Source organism: Grus americana, chromosome 1 (genome assembly GCF_028858705.1).
Source record: "Grus americana isolate bGruAme1 chromosome 1, bGruAme1.mat, whole genome shotgun sequence".
Classification (NCBI taxonomy): Eukaryota; Metazoa; Chordata; class Aves; order Gruiformes; family Gruidae; genus Grus; species Grus americana.
In genome coordinates this window covers 116,663,940-116,683,849 of record NC_072852.1, presented here as the reverse complement: position 1 = coordinate 116,683,849, position 19,910 = coordinate 116,663,940, and the positions used below count along the sequence as shown (strand labels likewise).

Below are 19,910 nucleotides of genomic sequence, written 5' to 3'. Positions count from 1 at the left end.
AGAACAAGTGAAAAACTACATCTTCCCTCCTCTTCTGTCCAATATACAAGGCACCAAACCATTTCTGGCATATGTGCCAGTGCTACTCTACTCCAGGAGGAAGCAGCTAACGACCTGCTATGCCACCTGGACACAAGTCAATGGGGGCGGATGGGATCCATTCAACAGTACTGAGGGAGCTGGCGGAGGAGCTTGCCAAGCCACTCTCCATTATATATCAACAGTCCTGGTTAACAGGGGAGGGTCCAGATGACTGGAGGCTTGCCAGTGTGACGCCCATCTATAAGAAGGGCTGGAAGGAGGATCCAGGGAACTACAGGCCTGTCAGCCTGACCTCGGTACCAGGGAAAATTATGGAGTGCTTCATCTTGAGCACGCTCACCAGGCAGGTGCAGAACAACCAGGGGATCAGGCCCAGCCAGCATGGGTTCATGAAAGGCAGGTCCTGCTTGACCAACCTGATCTTCTTCTATGACCAGGTGAACCTGCCTAGTGGATGAGGGAGAGGCTGTGGATGTTATTTGCCTGGACTTTAGTAAAGCCTTCAATACTGTCTCCCACAGCATTCTCCTAGAGAAGCTGGCGGCTCATGGCTTAAACAGGTGCAGTCTGGGTAAAAAACTGGCTGGAAGGCCAAGCCCAGAGAGTTGTGGTGAATGGAGTTACATCCAGTTGGCAGCCAATCACAAGCGGTGTTCCCCAGGGCTCAGTCTTGGGACCAGTCTTGTTTAATATCTTTATCAATGATCTGGATGAGGGCATCGAGTGCGCCCTCAGTAAGTTTGCAGATGACACCAAATTGGGTGGGAGTGTCGATCTGCTTGAGGGTAGGAAGGGTCTACAGAGGGACCTGGACAGGCTGGATCCATTGGCCGAGGCCAACTGTGTGAGGTTCAACAAGGCGAAGTGCTGGGTCCTGCACTTGGGTCACAACAACCCATGCAACGCTACAGGCTTGGAGGAGAGTGGCTGGAAAGCTGCCTCGTGGAAAAGGACCTGGGTGTGCTGGTTGACAACTGGCTGAACATGAGCCAGCAGTGTGCCCAGGTGGCCAAGAAGGCCAACAGCATCCTGGCCTGCAGGAAATAGTGTGGCTAGCAGGAGTAGGGATGTGATTGTGCCCCTTTACTCAGCTCTGCTGAGGCCGCACCTCAAATACTGTGTTCAGTTTTGGGCCCCTCAGTACAAGGACATCAAGGTGCTGGAGCATGTCCAAGGAAGGGCAACGAAGCTGGTCAAGGGACTGGAGCACAAGTCTTATGAGGAGCGGCTGAGGGAACTGGGGTTGTTTAGCCTGGAGGCTGAGGGGAGACCTTATCGCTCTCTACAACTACCTGAAAGGAGGTTGTAGCCAGATGAGTGTTGGGCTCTTCTCCCAGTATCAAGTGACAGATAGGACAAGAGGAAATGGCCTTAAGTTGCACCAGGGGAGGTTTAGATTGGATGCTAGGAAAAATTTCCTCACCAAAAGAGTGGTCAGGCATTGGAACAGGCTGCACAGAGAGGTGGTGGAGTCACCATCCCTGGAGGTGTTCCAAAAACATGTAGATGTGGCACTTTGGGATGTGGTTTAGTAGACATGGTGGTGTTGGGTCGTCGGTTGGACTTGACGATCTTAGAGGTCTTTTCCAACCTTAAGATTCTATGATTCTATGATACTCTTTGCCACTATTTTGGTCAGACAGAGGAATATAATCAGATTGCTATATAAGATAAAATATGTGTATTGAGACAGAAAATAAGCTCTAGTGTCCAGAAACACATCTACCTTGATGTAGGTTTACAGCAGTTACAGGAACCCAGCTATTTGTCTCTCTCTGCATCTGGAAAAAGGCTGGGCGCTCTGTTGATAAGGTAGTATTTCGAGGCTTGAGAAATTATGATGCCTGTTGACCCTGTTCACATAAGCTTGGCTGATTTTCACACTTGTCGTACAACTTCTTAAGTTACTTGGCTTTTTTTTCAGTAGAAATCAATCCTCGCAGGAGGTAGATGGAATGTCCCAGATTCCAAGATCTAGAAATGTAAACACTAAAAGTCAATAACAGAAAGTATTCTGCTTATGCATTTCAGTAAGCTTTCTTGGGCTTTTTCTATTCAAAAGTTCCAGTCTCAGATTGCCCAGGGAAAGAATATTGTTCGCTTTCTCGGTCTCCTATTGTAATGCATCTGTATACTTTTCTGTAAAGTGAATGCATATTTGATTCATGGGCTTCGAATCTTTATTAATGATTGAACTGAGGTGTTTGATAAGTTGCAGATTTTTTTTTTTAATTGGAAGTTTAGAATGAGATGGCTAAAATTAAAGTTAATAGTTTCAACCTTTATAACAAATATATTTTTTGCAATTATGGTAGAAATTTCTGGGCAGTAACAAAACCAACCATCTTACTAGAGTTTACTTTTCTTAGCTATGCAGAAAACTTTAATTCCTTTTTATACAAGTGAATGTTTCCAAAGAGGATCAAAAGCCAAGCCCCACTAGAGTGAGGTAAAACACACACCAAAAAAAATCACAAACCCCAAACTTTAGTCTTATTTACTTACTACAGTGTTGATTGGTACTACTTAATGCACAGATATATCCAAACTGTGGATCTTTCATTTGAGCAGTAATTGGTATTGGAGAATGGTATATGTAGTATATAATGTACCAACACTTAACCCTGAAATTGATATTTACAACAATTTGAAAATCGGTTGGCTATGAATGTATTCTTGAAAGCTTCTCTGGGCAAGTGATGTGTTATGGTGATATATAATAGAAATAATCAATGTATGTTGATGAGATCATTTTTTTCCTAGTTTTATTTTGTGGTGTTGTGAAATTAAATGGTGCTTTACCTATCACAAAAAGTAACCCCGTAATTGGAATTCTGGCTTGCTTTTCCCAGAGTCTGTAATCTTTGGCTTCTCAAAGCAAGGCTGAGTAGAGAAATGTAAACAAGCTTGGAGTGTTGTTTTTTTTGCTGGGTAAAGAGCAGAGGCTATAAGGGTTATTTTTTTAAGGTCATTAAAATTCATGGCTTCATCCCATATTCTTATTGTGCAAATGTTTAAGCTGTTCTCTTGTAAACTTTGTTATTTCAAGTATTTTTAAATAAGAGTTATATCATAAAACTATAACATGCATATTTTCTTTTTCTTTTTTGTAGTAGTGGGTGTAAAATATAAGTTAGTAGCTGGCTTTACAATTTAAGCTGTATTTTTATTTCCTTCTAGTTATTAATATTTTTTTTTCTTCGTGATAGGAACCAGTCATTGCATTTACATCTGAAGCACTATGGTGTGAACTGTGATGACTGGTTGTTGCGTCTCATGTGCGGAGGAGTGGAGATAAGGACAATTTATGCGGCTCACAAGCAGGCAAAGGCTTGCCTCATTTCACGACTAAGCTGTGAACGGGCTGGCACCAGATTTAATGTTCGGGGAACAAACGATGATGGTCATGTTGCTAATTTTGTTGAAACAGAGCAGGTATGTCATGCTACAGTGCACATTGCTTGGCTGATAAGCTCAAGATAAGCATGTGTGTGGATAGGGTTTTTGCCCTAAATCAACAGATCACAAGTCAAGTCTGTAACCAACAGATACTGGAATAGTTCCTTTGCTGCTAAATAAAGGATCTAAGTAGGTTACATAATTTGATGATCTTGGTTTTTAGTGTAGCTTAGGGTAAGGGCATGCTTGGGTCTGAGTTTCAATAGGTTAAGAAGCTGTTATCCATCAGCTGAACCGCTGTAGGTGGCTGTACTTCGTTTTAGCCTCCTGGGCTGTAGGTGAGTGTGTACTTCTTTTCACCTGAGCTAATAGTAAAGTAAAAGGCCTTAGAAACAAGCAAAAGAGATTTTTGGCAAATACGCGGTACCCCGTGGTTCAGGAAAGATAAAAGAATTCCTATGGTTACTTAACACAGGTCCTCTGAAAGGTAGTTTTTAAAGCCACTGTAATTCCGCTGCATTTGATGGCATATCTTTGCCCTTATTATACAGAAATGCAAGATGCTGTTAAATCATTCTTTGCTGGCCTTTCTTTCCTTGCTTCTTACAATAACCTAGTTATCAGGGCGTTGTTCCTGCGTCTGCATTCATGTGAGTAGGTATCTTTGGTTGACTTGCTGACACTTTGCAAAGCCTAGGTGACTTCAGTAGGATTTTATCCAGGAAGGGGTCTGCTTGTACACTTCCAATTTTAGGAGTTTAGTCAGAACACTGCTGTTAGAGTTTCTTTGTCCAAGTTTCCTGGCAGGCTAATGTCTCTAGATGACTATGGCATATCATTCCACTTAGTTTTCTTTCCTTTCCTTTATACTTAATAGACCATTGTATTTTGGATTCTGATGCACAAATCGGTGCAGGTGTTTTGAGTAGGCTGCATTGATATTTTTGGTGCATTGGTGTACATTTTAACTTCCTACAGGAAGGTCTTATCAAGTGTTAAAAAACAAGCTACTCCTAGCATGGAAGTCATTCAGCCCCAAATAGTAAAACCTTGCTGTATTTTCTTAGATGTTGTGAATCATGATTCTGCAAGGAAGCATGAGAGTGCCAGAACTTCTTTTATGAATTATTCAGAAGGGATAGAGAGAAAAGTCTAGGGAACACAATTAATATTTTAGCTTGTAGTGTGGAGTATGTAATATGTAAATACATTTTATTTACTCTATGTTTAGCAAAGGCTAAGAAACCTAAAACCTTACAGTCTGTAATACCTATTAATAGTATGCTTTGCTTTTCTTAACAGGTGATATTTTTAGATGACTCTGTATCATCTTTCATACAGATTCGAGGATCTGTTCCATTATTTTGGGAGCAGCCAGGCCTGCAGGTAAGCAGGAGATAGATTTAATTATACAGATAATTCTTATTCATGTCTTTTTAAACATTTTACAGTAGTATTTACGCTCTTCTGCACAGTTACCTGTCAGGATGAGGTCACCCTTTAGGAGCAAGTTGGTGCTATTGTTTAATTCAACAAGCTTGCTACTCTCAAGTCTCTGAATGCTGTTTTGCACAAGATTTGAATGTCCATTGCTTTTTAGATGTTTTCTCTTTGAAGTTCTGAGGTTTTCTGTTTAAATTGCTATTTTAAAATAGGTTATCTAAGGGCACTTAGAGACACTGTTTTGTTATGAATTGTTCTTGAGGATATGTTTTTTCAAGAAGTCAATATGGATCAAGAGTTACTGTCATATAATTTCACTCCGGTTTTCTTGAAAGAGGGATTGTATCAGCAACTAGTACCGTGATACAACTTTTACACGGAAGGTTAAAAAAGTTCATGCCTCACAGTGACTCTAGGTTCTTTAAACTAGGCGCATAAGCATTTTGCAATAGAACTGCTGAAACATTTGCATGCCTTTTGCTCAAAACAAGAATTAATTAGGTGATATGACTATATTAAAAAGTGCTTTTTAGAAAAAAGGGGAGGAATTTAAGAAAAACCTATAAAAAGAATGCATGCCATAGCAAGCAGAATAAATTTTGGAGATTTCATTTAGAAAGTGAAATCAATTTTTAGGCCATATTTAGGATCGAAAGAGGTCTTTGAAGAATGATTAATCAAATGTGTAAAGACAAATAATTTAATGTAATCTTCATGTCATAGGTGGGATCCCATCGTGTCAGAATGTCAAGGGGGTTTGAGGCGAATGCACCAGCTTTTGACAGGTGAAAGAATGCCTTAAATTTTTGTTAATGCAGTACAAACCTCTGATAAGTGATGCATCAGAGGGATGGGATGTGTTATTGCAACGGGAGGCTTTGTCTGGACAAATGTGTGATTCAACAAAGCAGTGAACTGCCTGGGCAGCTTTTTCAAACTTCTACAGGAGTGCTTTGTTGAAAAGCTTGAAGAAAATTTAAAATAGTGGAATATTTTGTTAAATTGAAAACAAAAATTACAGCATGTGTACATTGAATAGTCTATATTTGTCAGCTGCTGTATAAAAGTAAAATGTATATTTTTATTTTATTCCTGCCATGACACTTCATCTTCACAGCCTTGTGGGTTTAACTAAATGTGTGTTGTTAAATTGGTGCTATTATCCTAATTAAATAGCAGTTAATGGTTGTATGCTATTATTTAGTTATATTAATTTGTTTGGACATGACATCATACAAGGCTTGTGGCAGTTGTTAGCGTACCCAGTACATTTCTGCAGTGTCTCAGTCAGTGTTGCAGGTGTTCATGTTAATTTTCTGCCTGTCAGAAGAAGTGTGTGGAATTTTTCTTCCGTTCACAGACATTTCCAGACTCTTAAAAATTTATATGGCAAGCAAATTATTGTCAATTTACTTGGGGCAAAAGAAGGGGAGCACATGCTTAGCAAAGCTTTTCAAGTGAGTATGACCATTCTCTTGCTGTGCATATTTTTGGAATTTGCCTGTTTGTGATGAAGCTGTTATATAGGCTTTGAAAAATGAAACAGATAGGCTATGCTCTGGAGCAACTACCATTTGTGGTTAACATTGTATTTATCACAAAAGCACTGCTTAAGATACATAATGTGAAATTAATTTTTAAAAGCTCTGTGTACAATTAGTGTTTGATTATGTTCAGATTGGTTACTTTACTGAAAAAATTATAACAGCAACATAGACAGTGTTATGTGATTTCCAGTTATTTTCATATTTCATGGTTATTAGTGGCTTATTTAAAAAATAAATCTTTTTTGCACCATAAAATCGGTGAATAAATAAATGATGTTTCGTGATATTTAATGCTGTGATGTTTCTTTTAAAAAGTCTTTCCCTTGGAATTCCTGGATATATCCCTTAATATTTTTTAGAAAATCACAAATTAATTTATCAATTTAAACATAAAAGCTGCTTCATGATTAAATAGAAATGTTTATTCAGAAGATGTTAACTATAAGTGGCCATTTTCATGAATTCCCACTAGTTAGGCTAAAAATAACTGTCACATTGTAGTCCATAAATACCGACAGTTTGAGAAGTTCTGTCTGAAGCCAGGGAACATGTCAATAGCCATCTGTTATTTCCCTTTTCCTTTTCCCTTTGTATTATAATGGTTGAATATCTTAGGCCATTCACTAGGATCTTTTCTGTATCCAGCTGTCCTGGTAGGAGATATTAGTGCTCCTAGATTACATATCAATGCCCAGTGCAGACCATAGCTTTGCCAACAAAGATTGTGTGAGCACTTCAAGATTTTTCAGGGAATATTAGGGAAATTTTTGCTCAAGTCACCCTCCACAGCAACCTAAATAATTTGTCTGTTTTTTTCGATAGTAGCTCATGGAGTGTTTACTCCGTCCCTGTTGCTGACAGGTATGTCTAAAATGGTGACCATTAGTGAAAGGGGTTTCCACTGAAACAGCTTTTTGCGAATCGAAGCATTTTAACAGCAGAAGAGGCTGTAGACTGTCTTGGTGACCCCTAGTATTGTAAGGAAAATACTGAGTTTGTGACAAGGGAAGGAAAAAACACAGGCGAAGTATTAATCAGTTCTAAGTGATTTGTTGAACAATGGTGATACAAATGGTTTGATTTTATTTAAGAGAAAGTGTGTAATAAACAAGATAGCTAATAAAACAGCTTTAAAAATATTTGTAGCCTCTTATTTAGCTTATACTACTATATGTTCGGATATTGGTATATTTATACTTTTTTCTTTTCTTTTTACAATGTCAGAGCCATTTGAAAGCATCTGAACATTCAGCTGATATCAAAATGGTGAACTTTGACTATCATCAAATGGTGAAAGGTGGAAAGGCAGAAAAACTACACAGTGTGCTTAAACCTCAAGTCCAGAAATTCTTAGAGTGTGGATTTTTTTATTTTGATGGAAAGGATGTTAAAAGGTTTGTGTGTATAACTTCTGTAAATTTCTTCAAATTATTTTGTGGTTCTGGGGTGCTTTTCATCCCTTAGCAAGAAGATAAGAGAAAAAAATGTTACTTCTTTTATTGTGTTTTTCTTATATCGAAGATGATGCTCAACAACCGAAATATGAGCCTCTTATTTTACTCTATTAAAATTTTGTCTCATTCTGAATTTGCTCTAAAAATCTTGATGGAAAATATCTCTGAGACATTGATGGGGCATGACTTAATTTCAGGCCTTTGACCTCATGATTTTGGTGAAAATGGGCAATTGTCCTTTTTCTTGGGTGCACCCACATGGGATTAAAGAACGAAAAATTTTCATCTTCCTGTACAATGTTAGTTTTTTCCTCAGCAATGGACCATACAATTTTCTGTTTGTTGTAAATGCTGATGTTCAGTGCAATCTTTCCTTTAAATCTGTTTGCACCTGGATCCCCCATTTGAGAGATTCAGTTCTCCACAAAGTATGAATAGGATGCATGTTTTCTGCCCTGCTCTGTACTTCCCAGTCCTGCTGGACTTGTACTTCTGTTCCTATTTCCCCACCCCTCTTCCTAGAGCAAAGGTTGTGCTTATCTCGGCAGGAAAAGGGAAGCAGGGCTAGAAATAAGCAACACTCTTGTTCTTCTCCCTTCGACACCCTTCCTCCTCTTAGTTAATGCCAGAACAAACTGCTGGGTGAGGTTCTCCATGAGAAAGAGAATTGTTGCATGGGGAGATTGTGCCCCGTGCAGTGGGGTTTCATCTTCTAGTGCAGTGGGAGAGAAGAGGGTTCCAGTGCCACTCTGCTCTAACCCCAGGGGCACGTTTTAGTAGACCTGAATAAGATTAGATTTAGGGGGAGGGTGCTTAGGTCCCATCTCCACCTCAAAACGTCACTGACCATTCTCCAAAAAGCTTTAAAAGTGGTGTGACACTTTGTGTTGGGAGAACAGCGTTTGGTCTTGATGGAGATCAAATAATATTATCACCCATCAAGAGGACCAGCAACAGAACAAAAGCAAAATAGGCTGTGGCTTCTGATAGCTTGGAGAATTGTGCGTTAATAAAAGATACAGTGACAATTTTTTTAAGTTCGTGGACCATCTCCTTTGGAGAATGTCAGGTTTTTCTCTAACACAGATAGCGAGTTGCTTTGTATTTCAAATCGAATACAGAGACAGTAATGAAAACAATAACCTTGGAGAAAGTTCTTCAAAACTTTCTACAATTTCTAGTTAGATCTCCAAGTAAATGTGAGGAAGCCTTACTGACTTAATTGGACAAAGTGTGTAGTGGGAATGATGAAAGTAAGGAGTGAGTGCGTATCATGGGGAGAGCCATCAGGATTTTGTACTCCTAGCCAGGCAAGAACAACATAGATGTTGCCTAGTATGATCCTTCTGAGAGTTTTATAGCACGATTTAGTGGGCTTCTCTCAAAGAAAGGGGAGCAGTTCAGAGTGCCTGAGGGCCACAAGCATCTGTGGAGCTAAGGGGGAAAGGCTTATTTTTCATTTTTATTTGGGGAGGAAAGAGCAAGTAATGAGGGGTTGAAATTAGCTTTAGTTTTATGACAAGTAAAACTTTTAGTTTAGTTCAACAAATCCAAGAACTGTCCTAACTTTTTTTTTCATTTTTGTTGTAACTAAGAGTTATTATTTCCCTCTGAGATTCTTGAGAAGTGTGTTAGTTGGATTGTTTGAAAAGAAAACTTAATCCTGCATAACACTTTAACCGAGCAAGCAAGGAGAATTGAGAAAAACTGAAGAAGATAGACTCATGTTATTTGCAGAAAAGAAATTAGTTTTGTATAGCGAACACCACTGCAAAATTCACTGCTGTTATTGGAGCTAATCCTCTATTGCTGACGCATTTATAAACATACTTGTGATAACAGTAACGTTGCACTGACAATACCCTGATTTACTGTTCTGGTTCAGATCTTGATGTCCCTGTCTTTGTTGATGATACGTGTGTTAAATGAGTTATTTCAGTTGTTTTCTCTCTCTGTCTGTCTCTCATTGTCCTTGGCACAGATCTCAAAGCGGTACTGTCAGAACAAACTGCTTGGACTGTCTGGATAGAACAAACAGCGTGCAGGCTTTCTTTGGCTTAGAGGTAGGAAAAACAGTGTCCAGATACACAACTAACTGCTCCTGATGCTTCTGTAGCAATTAGGCTGTACAAGTAACATTACCTTCCTATGAAAGATGAATTAAAATGTCTCATAGATGGCAGCTTATATTTATAGTGTGATACTTCTCTTGTTCTGAGGCAACCAGATCTTAGTAGTTCCAGAAGCAGCAGTTGTATAGGAGTTGTAATTAAACAGTAGTGATGCAGCATTATGAACAATGTTCATTCTTTTTTAGGTGTCAGTTTCTTATGTCTGTTAAGGTTCAGGCTTGCAATTCTAGAAGAGGTAGTAGTGTTGTAGTCCTTAACAAAAACGCTTGCACTCACATTTACTCTATTAGATGAAGTTTTTCAGCATATAGGATTACTGTTCTTAGCATCTGCCAGTGCTACGTGTTCGTATTTTAACAGCACTATGCTGTGAATTCTTCATGGGATGATAGCATGGTTGAAGCTTTGGCCCCGCTCGGATTGAGTCGTCGGACATTAACTGTGAGATTCAGTTCGGCTGGGCTTCAGCATATTGGCTTGCTCTTGAAACAAAGGTTCTAGCCTAGGGGCTTATGCAGTGGAGCTTGAACACATGAACCTGATAGGAATTAATGGAGTCAAACAGTACTGCTTGGGCTAAAGGAGTATCTCTGAAAAACTTTTGACAGCTCCACTCATCTTAATAAACTAAGTTTGACTCTTAAACATGCTAAAAATTTTATCTTTGAAAATGAATAATTATGGGTGCTGTGACATCAACCTAAGTAAAAGGATTATTCTTCTGGTTTTTGAATTTTATTTAATTATAATGCTCTTGGTGTAGCATCTATAGGAGGAATTTCTGTGAGAACTGCAAAATCCATTGACTGTAGAACAAACATTTCTGATTCTGGAATCCGTGGTGCTTTGCTGCTGCCTTTACCAAGTGAACACTGTTGCCAGTTCATTGGCGTTTTAGTGAAACGGAATACTGAACTGTTTACCCTCATGCAAATACTCTGAACATTTTTCTCTTAGCCTTCAACATCAGTACATACTGTAGCAGATAGAACACAATTTGAGAGATCTAATGTCTTTTTCTCCATTGTTTCAGTTCTGCATGTACCATAGGGGGTCACACCTTTTAATTACTAAAAATAATAAAAGTAATTCTTTTCTTTAGGTCAGTGCGTATTGGAAGGAGTAGTGGCATGCTTTGAAAATCTCACGGCATTGTATTGCATTACGTAGTTTGTGTTGTCTGTCCATCCTGTATTGACTTTGCTATGGGAGAGAGAAATGATTACCTTAAAGTCTCTCCTAGTTCTTGGTCTCTTTGCTGGAGTGTAACAGTTCGCTGTAGATAGAAATGCAAGTTTGAAGTAAGCAATTAGGTTATCTTAAATGAGCATCTTGTATTTTACTGATAATACAGTAATTTTTTTATGGCATAAGAACAAATCTTTATATGCTCTTAATGCATATAGTACTTACATGGCAAACTTAGTGTTGCAGCTCTATTTTTTCCCTTTCTTATCCTTTTAAGAACTGGATTAAATATTGTCTTTTTTTTTTTTTAGATCAGGTTTGCCAAGTTTTTCCTTGGTGAGAGCTAAATTATTATTTCAGCTAAAATATGAGAGCTAAAAGTATGAAACTAATTAATGAGGAGGAAAATGGTAAAACCTCATGAGCTGATTACTTAATTTTAAAATTCTATTTAAAAGAGATATTTAAATTCTTACTTTTTTAACATGATAGATACTTCATATAACAAGTACTGAGCTCCGGATGACCACCTGAAATTACAAGATGAAGCACCCGATTTCTGAAGCTTCTTTTCTTGTTTATTTCTACTTTGTCTGCAAGTTTTCTTTTGTAACTTTTGTTAATTCCTGCCCAACCTTCAGAATTTTGCCTTTATGTCATTTTATGTTCACTATTTTAGACTCCTCCTTCTTGCCATTGGACACCTCAAGGTTTTAAAGATTTTCAAAAGGTCTTGAAAATAGCTTTTTTAAAATTTAGTTTTATTTTTGATATTTATTTTCACTATTATGTTGGTAGCCACAAACACTAGAAACTTACTTGGCTTTTTTTAAAATAATCACGATTCCATAAACCAGGATTTCAGACAAGGTACAATGTCCCATCTGCATCCATGAGTATATTGCTACATTTAAGTAATGTATTCGTATGTATTATATGTATATAATTTAAATGCCTTTAATGTAGAGTGTACATCATGGAAAATTAATTCAGGTATATTGATTGTAAGGGTAAAGATTGCAGTGTGTTACACATGAAAACAGAATGAATGACAGAAGCTGTTGGCATTTCACTGATCACAGAGCTCTGTTGCTGCTGCATTTGATAGTAGAGGTTAGTGTGTTTGGTATTACACTTTCTTGGGAAGAACATGAATTGCTCTAATTCTAAAATATGTAAGTAGAAAGACTTGAGAACCAAAAATAGCTGACCTTGTAACTAGCAAGTTTTTGGATGAAAATATTTACAAATCAACTACATAATTCTTTTCCTATATTACGACCTATCTTTAAAAGAAAATTAAATGCTAGTGCTGAAGCTACATGTACGATGCAGCCTTTCAAACATGACATGGTGTCAGTTTGTTCAGAATGACGCATACAAACCAAAGATTTTTTTGTTGTTGTTCATACATTGCCCCAAAAGTGGGATCGTTTACCCGGTGTGCAGTATGCCAATATACACACAGAGCAGAGGGGTTTTATTTCATGTGCAGGCATGAGTGCTTGGTGGTAATTCCACAAAGCTAACGCACCACACACAGAATCTACAACATATCTATCTTGTTACAGGATTAGAAAAACGCAGCGTTGATGCTAATTGGTTATTAACTACCACATCATCTACTATTGGTCAAGCATATTTAAATTAGCATGCATGCTCCTTGAAGGTGTGTGGGGGTAATTTGCATAGTCCTTTAATTGGGTGGGTGGTCATGAACTCCCCAGCCTCTCCCTGTCCCCTGGTTACTGCCGATTTTTGTTGACTTCAGGCCTCTCTGGCAATCGCCCAGCTCTCAGCGCCTTCTGGGGCAGGATGTTTCCTCTTTATCAGTTTTTCAGCTCTCCTTCAAGGGTACTCTTTAGCAAAACATACTTTTTTATCAGTCTTTCAGTTCTTCTTCAAAGGTATGGTCGTTAGCAAAGCAAGGTAGTGCATTTAACCCTACATTAAACAGTGTCTAAGCACTAACCCAAACACATTTCTGTCCCTGTAAAGTGGAAAATGCTACTTTATAGATACCACATATATGCTGAAAAAATGTGATGTACCTTTTAATAAACACATTTAAAGATTTTTCTTTTGCAAATGTTGTCTTCAACTGTTGCAGATGCTAACAAAACAACTGGAGGTATTAGGACTAGCTGAGAAGCCTCAGTTGGTTACTCGCTTTCAGGAAGTTTTCCGATCCATGTGGTCTGTGAATGGTGATTCTGTCAGTAAAATTTATGCTGGAACTGGAGCCCTTGAAGGAAAAGCTAAGGTAAAGTACATTTTAATAAAAACTTCAGCAGTGTTCATTATGGGTTTTAAAAATTTCTGTCATTAATATAACAACTATGAGATTTTCTTTTTTAAAATGTGCTTTTAGTGTAATCCTAAAAAATACCCCAAAAAACAATGAAACAAAAAAAAAATTAACATGAAAAGGTTGGGTATGTTGATAACCAGATCTTGTTTCAGTACATCCTTTCTCAGCCATGCCCATGCCTCCTAGATAACACCATTCTGTAGGAAAGGATGAGGCTCCAAACTTTTATTTCTTTAGATCATAGTTCAGAAAAATGTATATTCAAGTCAGCTTTAGTTTCTTTGAATATGTTCATTTTTCTCTCTGTACCTCTGCCTCCTATTGTTTCTGTTTCATTCACTACATGTCCTTTCTTTTAAAATGTGTTTCACTGGATGTTGTGGTTCATACTTTTAGTGTTTATTAACAGTGTTAAAATTAAACAGGTCACAGCTGGGTGTTTTTTGTTTGCATGTTCCTCCAGCTATTTCTTTTTAGTTTTGCAATTACTGGAAAAAGCCCAAATTCTGTTTCTACTTTGCTTTCTAATGTTGTGATAACAATTCTGTACTACATGACAGTGTAATGCTCTGTTTCTCTTCACCTTGTTTTGTCTTTGTTGATGCCTGAGTTGTTCAGATTTTCTAATGCTATCTTTTATTTTTCTTCTAAGTGTTGCTTTTTTTTGTTTCCATAATTCTCTCTCTTATCAGGTGATACCTGTCAAGACAAACAAATGTTGAACCATAGCAAATTTTGCCCTTAGTTCCTTCAAGAATTTCTTTTCATACCGTTCTTTTTATTCAAGAATGCGCTGCTTCTCATTCCATATTAAATAGTATGTACTCATAGTTGACTCTTGGTTTTCCATCACTTATTCATTGAAACCATATCAGGGTCCTTCTGTGCACATATACAAGACATTGCAGTAAGCTACATAAAAAGAAAATAAGTAAAATAGACTTGTTGCTTATTCTACCCTTAATTGGTGCATACAAGACTTTTTCATTTGGGAATTGCTTGTATTTTAGTATAGAGTGGAATTTGGTTAAAGATGTTTAGTTTTATTTTCTTACAAAATTGTCACCCAGACCGTCAGGAAAACTACAGTAAGTATTTTATGGGGTGTCTCCCCTTCTCCTGACTTTCTCATTCAACCTTACTTGTTTCTTTTCCTAAATTAACAGTCTTCTGCCGTTCATTTGGCTGTCTAATTTTTTATTTTTTTTTAACTTGGTAAAATGCATTTACGGTTTTTGCACTCCATTTTTAAAGTTTAAAACACAGAGTACGTTTACTCTGCTGTCTTTGTAATAACACAGGATCCCTGCCCTGGTACAACTGTTAATGAGTACCACATCTCATAAATCAAACGCAGCGTCCCTGACGGAAGTCCATCTGTTCGAAGAGGATCTTTAATACTTGCAAAGCCATACAATACTTGCCATTGTTTCAGTGAAACTTGACCAGGTTGCTACTCAATATCTTCTTGAGTACTCTGATAATATATTTTAAAATGTAGTTTTTAAGTTGTTAGTTGTATTCTCATTTCTCAAATGAAAAGTTTGATGGTTGAAATTCTTCTATTTCTTGCTCGTCAGTTTGATTCTTCAAAGTCCTAGAGTACTTAGAGGTAAAAATATGGAAATTTAGAATAGGAGAAAAAAAATTTTAATCTTAAATGTGTTAATATATGTGTCTCTACTGAAAAGCAGTCCTTCTTAAAGTATTATAATACTCGTTACATCTAACTCCTTACCTACTCTTTCTTTTGCTTTCTCTGGGTTCCTTTCAATTAATTGCCTGATATGTGAATGGTGAGTGTTTTTTGGATCATGTCATAAGTTATACATTGTCTGACAGAGAGGGAGCAGCTTCCTATTAAAATCCTATTGCAATAGTATGCTCCCCAACACCTCATCCACATTGTCTTCCAAAAATCACGGTGCCAATTACTACTACTTATCCTTGACAAGAGTTGTTTCTTTCTTGTTATCTAGTACAATTCATAGAACTAAATGATAGGTTAGTTTTGTAGTTTTCTTAAGCTTTTGTCTTTTTTTCTTATGCATTTAAGAGACATTCGTGAACAATGCAAGCTGTAAACTTGGAATATTTTTTATAATAATATAATACCATGCAGCATCCCTGATGGATTACGGTCTATATTTCATATACATGCAATAACATGTGTTTACATACACCTCACAGGCAAAGTACACTTACATGCATAAGAGACAATAAACCATGTAATCAAGATAATGTCTTTGTGCCTGTTATTGTCAGTGCTGTGTACATGGATTCACAGAATGGTAGGGGTTGGAAGGGACCTCTGGAGATCATCTAGTCCAACCCCCAGCTAGAGCAGGATCACCTAGAGCAGGTTGCACAGGATCACGTCCGGATGGGTTTTGAATCTCTCCAGAGAAGGAGACTCCACAGCCTCTCTGGGCAGCCTGTCCCAGTGCTCGGTCACCCTCAGAGTAAAGACGTTTTTTCTCCTGTTCAGATGTAATTTCCCCTGTTCCAGTTTTTGCCTGTTGTCCTGTCGCTGGGCACCACTGAGAAGAGTCTGGCCCCTTCTTCTAGGCACTCACCCTTTAGATAGTTATAAGCATTGTTAAGATCCCCTCTCAGTCTTCTCTTCTCCAGGCTAAACAGACCCAGCTCTTTCAGCTGCTGGTTTTCAAATCAAGTATGAGACTGCATGACATGTTGATTACATTATCCTCTAGGTGTCTGACCCACAGGGAATATCTGTAGTAGCAGTACACCTCTTGGAGAGTCTTGTTTAGTTCAGGTAGTTGGACACTGTTCTTTTGAAGCACTGTTCAGTCGTGCTGCTTGTGTGCAGTGTGTGCAGCGACAGTGTCTTCGTATGTAGGTAGCTGTAGATTAGTGTATACGTTCCTTCTGGGATACTGCATGAGACTTGCGTGTTATTTAAAAAAGGTAAGGGGTCTTAGTAAGTTGAAGCTACCTCTTTTTTTAACATGGATATTTCAGAATGTGAATTCTGAACTAATATGCTTATATGTGCATATCCATACATATTCATGTATCATGACATTTGGACTCAAGTGCTTGCTCATCTCTCACTATTTGGGGAAAAGCCCAAAATCCTGTATCATGGTCTAAACATGGCCCTATCTCAGTTTAATTTTTGAAGACCAAGGGTTTAGGGGGAAAAACCCAACGACCTATTCCCCTCCCTGCAGTATTTTATTTAATTCAAATAATTTAAACTGGAATAATCTGGTTTAGGTATGCCTTGATGGTATTACTGTGTTGTTTAGCATTTGGGGTGGGGGGTTGGAAAGCACACAGTACAGTAAACTCGGAAGACTTTATTTAACACTTCAAGAAGGAAATTGCCTTAGATTTTAAAATCATTAATGCAGTTTACAAATATGTTACTGAATGTTGCCAATGTTATTGTGAGCAGTGTCCGACATAAAATATTTTATACGTGTTCCTCCCTAACAGGCTGGAAAGCTGAAGGACGGTGCTCGTTCTGTGACCAGAACGATTCAAAATAACTTTTTTGATAGCTCCAAGCAGGAGGCCATTGATGTTTTGTTATTGGGAAATACCCTAAATAGTGATTTAGCAGATAAAGCACGGGCTCTCTTAACCACCAGCAGTTTACGCGGTATGTGTCTTTCAGGATTTTAATCTGTCTGATAACTATTTGGTGTAAGAAAGCTGTATGGAGTCTGTTTTCAAAGCAATATTGGAAAGTATAAATGCTATTTTATGTTCTATTGGCTTATTAAAAGATGAAAGTTACTTCTGCTTTACTAATATTTCCAAACTAACGTGCTGCAGTAATTTCTTCACTGTTTATGTTTTGGTGATGTCTGGTGGTGTAATAGGTAAATATTTGTGGAGCATATTTGTCAGAACTTTACTGTAGATGCATGTTAGATCTGTTCAGTTCTTCAAATCCATTTATAGCAAGTGTTAATCATGACAATTACATGCTGAATTTGGGGAAAAACCCCTGATTTATTAAAAGATTAGGGGTTTTTTTATTGTTTGCTAAATGTTATTCTTAATTTCATCTGTCATGTCGGTGAAGGAATTCTCACCGTGGTGTTAAACTAGATAGAAACCATTTATTCTTTTCTCAGGTTTGAGAATGGTGGTATTTATCTTCCTTTTGGTTTCTGAGGTACTGAGGAACAAAAGGGATTTTGGTAATGGAAGAAAATTTAAGATAACAGGAGCTATGAGAAAGTTCCTGATGAATGATTTTTCCGTCACAAAATGTTTTTTTTTGTGAGAAGTCTTTCCCAGGAACGCACGTACCACAAAAGCTTGTCAGGCTGTGGGTGAAATTCTGCATCAAAATCAGAGAGCTTTCAATAAACTCTGCTTAGGCAGAGCAGCTATGTGGGGTTTGGGTGGTCTGGTTACAGGAAGGTGATTCACCTGATCAGAACAGGGAGCTCAACCACAACATCCTTCATCCCCAAATAGACGTGTAGCCTACGTAGTCCCCAGGACTACAGTCATGTCCCATCCTTTTGCAGGTCTGATGGGCGGGGAAATTGTAAGTGGGCCAGGTGTAGGGCTGTGTTTAGAGTACTCTCCTGGGATATAAAAAATAGAGGAGTTAATTCTTGGGCCAAGAAGGAACTTAAATTTGAGTCTTCTTTCCAAGATCCCAGGTAAGAGTGTCCTAAATGGCAGGTTATTGCCGGTTTTAGGGATTAATAACATTCTTAATTTTTCTTTCCCCCCCCTGCCCCCCCTTCTGCTGGACACTTGTCAACCTAGAATGAGAAAAATGTGTCAAAACTTCAGTGCAAATCTGTGCCACAAGAAAAAAAATTCTTGCCCAATTGTACCTTCATCTAGTGGGTATTTATATATTTCCTACGTGGAACCTGAAAGACTTTTCCTCTCCTTTCTTTACTGCAAAGTTATGTGTTATTGTAACTTTTCCTGTATCTGAAACCTGCTAAATCAGCCTCACCTCAAAATTAGTTGAAAGTTGTTTTCATTTCTTCTCACTTTCTCTGTGATTTGCAGCTCCTGTCAGCTGAGGAACATTAATCCCTCTTCTCTGAACATAATGTCTTTGCATTGTCTGCTAGGTGCTGAATTAACTAGAGAGATACTTCATCATATGTAAATCCATTATTAATAAAGCAAGAAAAGAAAATTTGTTAATACTGTTGTGGAACTTTTTAGATTTTGCAGCATAAAAGATGTGCTTTAACTGATGCAAATGGTTATGTGTAATAAATTGTATATCACAGCATGTTCTCTCACATATTGCTGGAAAATTTTAAAAACCAATTACTTATTTGACTAATTTTTTTCTTATTTCCTTCTTACTGCATCCGTAGTTTCAGAGCAATCATTACAATCAGGTATAGTATAGTAAATTAAACTGTAAATATCTGAGCAGCTATTGTTCTTCTCTGTCTTTTTTGCTGTGCCTATTTGCATAATATTTGGTTGTGGGCTCACATTTTCCTTTGGATCTGGCATTCCTGTGCCCCAAACCCCCTTAATCCAAGAAAAGCTCTTTAATATGAGAAAAGTGAAAATATAAAGGGTGAAAAATGTGCTTGGGTGTGAGTTATGAAGAGAGGCAACCAATTCTTGGATTTTATTTTTGCTTTTTTCTGTCTGTGGAGGAATTTGCTTTTTTATCTGGTTTGGGAGCTTCTGTATTTTTGTCTAACTGTTTTGTTTAGGATAAAAGGTAAAATTCTTCAGTACAATTTGTAACTTCATTTTATTTGCAGTTAGAAGGCTCTGCCTGCTTGTGTTCTTGCATGAGGTGGACTGACTTTGTAATATCTCCCAGCAAAGGTTAGCGTTGTACTGGCCTGATGTGAAATAACATGCTGACACTTGCGTTTTGTGGAGCAACAGTACAGTCAAAACTACTGAGATACGGTTACTTCTGCACGTGACACAAAATGAAAGTATTAGACATCTATTTATAGGTAAAACTCTCGGTGAAGAGAAGGTCTGAAGAGGGAACTTCATAGTTAACTGCTAGTCTTCTACTTTGAGGCGTTGCAGTAATATCTTGACCAATGTCTGTGATGTTGGGCTTAAAATATGAGAGGTTGGCCTCAGAGGATTCAGCGATACTGTGAACATGAGGAAGTGATGCATAACAATAAGAATGTGCAGGGATGAGCCAGACAGAGGAAGATGACGTGCAAGATCTCTTCAACTGAAGAAGCTTCTGAAAACTCTTAGTTATTATCATTGTTAAGTTAGCAACATAAGCAACATAATGCCTTTGAACTTTGTTTTCAAAACTTTATAATTCTTAGTGGAAATTCTCCTTTTTGTTGTAACTTAAGCTGTTTACATGGAGCAGCTCCATTTGGGGAGATATGATATATGCATCTTCCGTATTTTTAAGGGGGAGCTGTGTGTACTT

The 19,910-nt window shown here is 37.8% G+C and overlaps 1 protein-coding gene across 13 annotated transcripts in view; it reads left to right on the top strand.

The window, feature by feature from the left end:
* SYNJ1 (synaptojanin 1) overlaps positions 1–19,910 on the top strand; it is a 68,618-nt gene that overhangs the window by 14,873 nt on the left and 33,835 nt on the right. For 7 of the 13 annotated variants that reach the window (XM_054813456.1, XM_054813460.1, XM_054813458.1 and 4 more), the window contains 9 exons: positions 3,252–3,477; positions 4,744–4,827; positions 5,608–5,669; positions 6,245–6,341; positions 7,656–7,825; positions 9,867–9,948; positions 13,316–13,468; positions 16,982–17,147; positions 18,853–18,876. In XM_054813456.1, coding sequence (XP_054669431.1) covers positions 3,252–3,477; positions 4,744–4,827; positions 5,608–5,669; positions 6,245–6,341; positions 7,656–7,825; positions 9,867–9,948; positions 13,316–13,468; positions 16,982–17,147; positions 18,853–18,876 — 1,064 coding nt within the window. The remainder of the gene's footprint in view (positions 1–3,251; positions 3,478–4,743; positions 4,828–5,607; positions 5,670–6,244; positions 6,342–7,655; positions 7,826–9,866; positions 9,949–13,315; positions 13,469–16,981; positions 17,148–18,852; positions 18,877–19,910) is intronic. The other 6 variants (XM_054813466.1, XM_054813468.1, XM_054813464.1 and 3 more) reach the window with 2 other exon arrangements.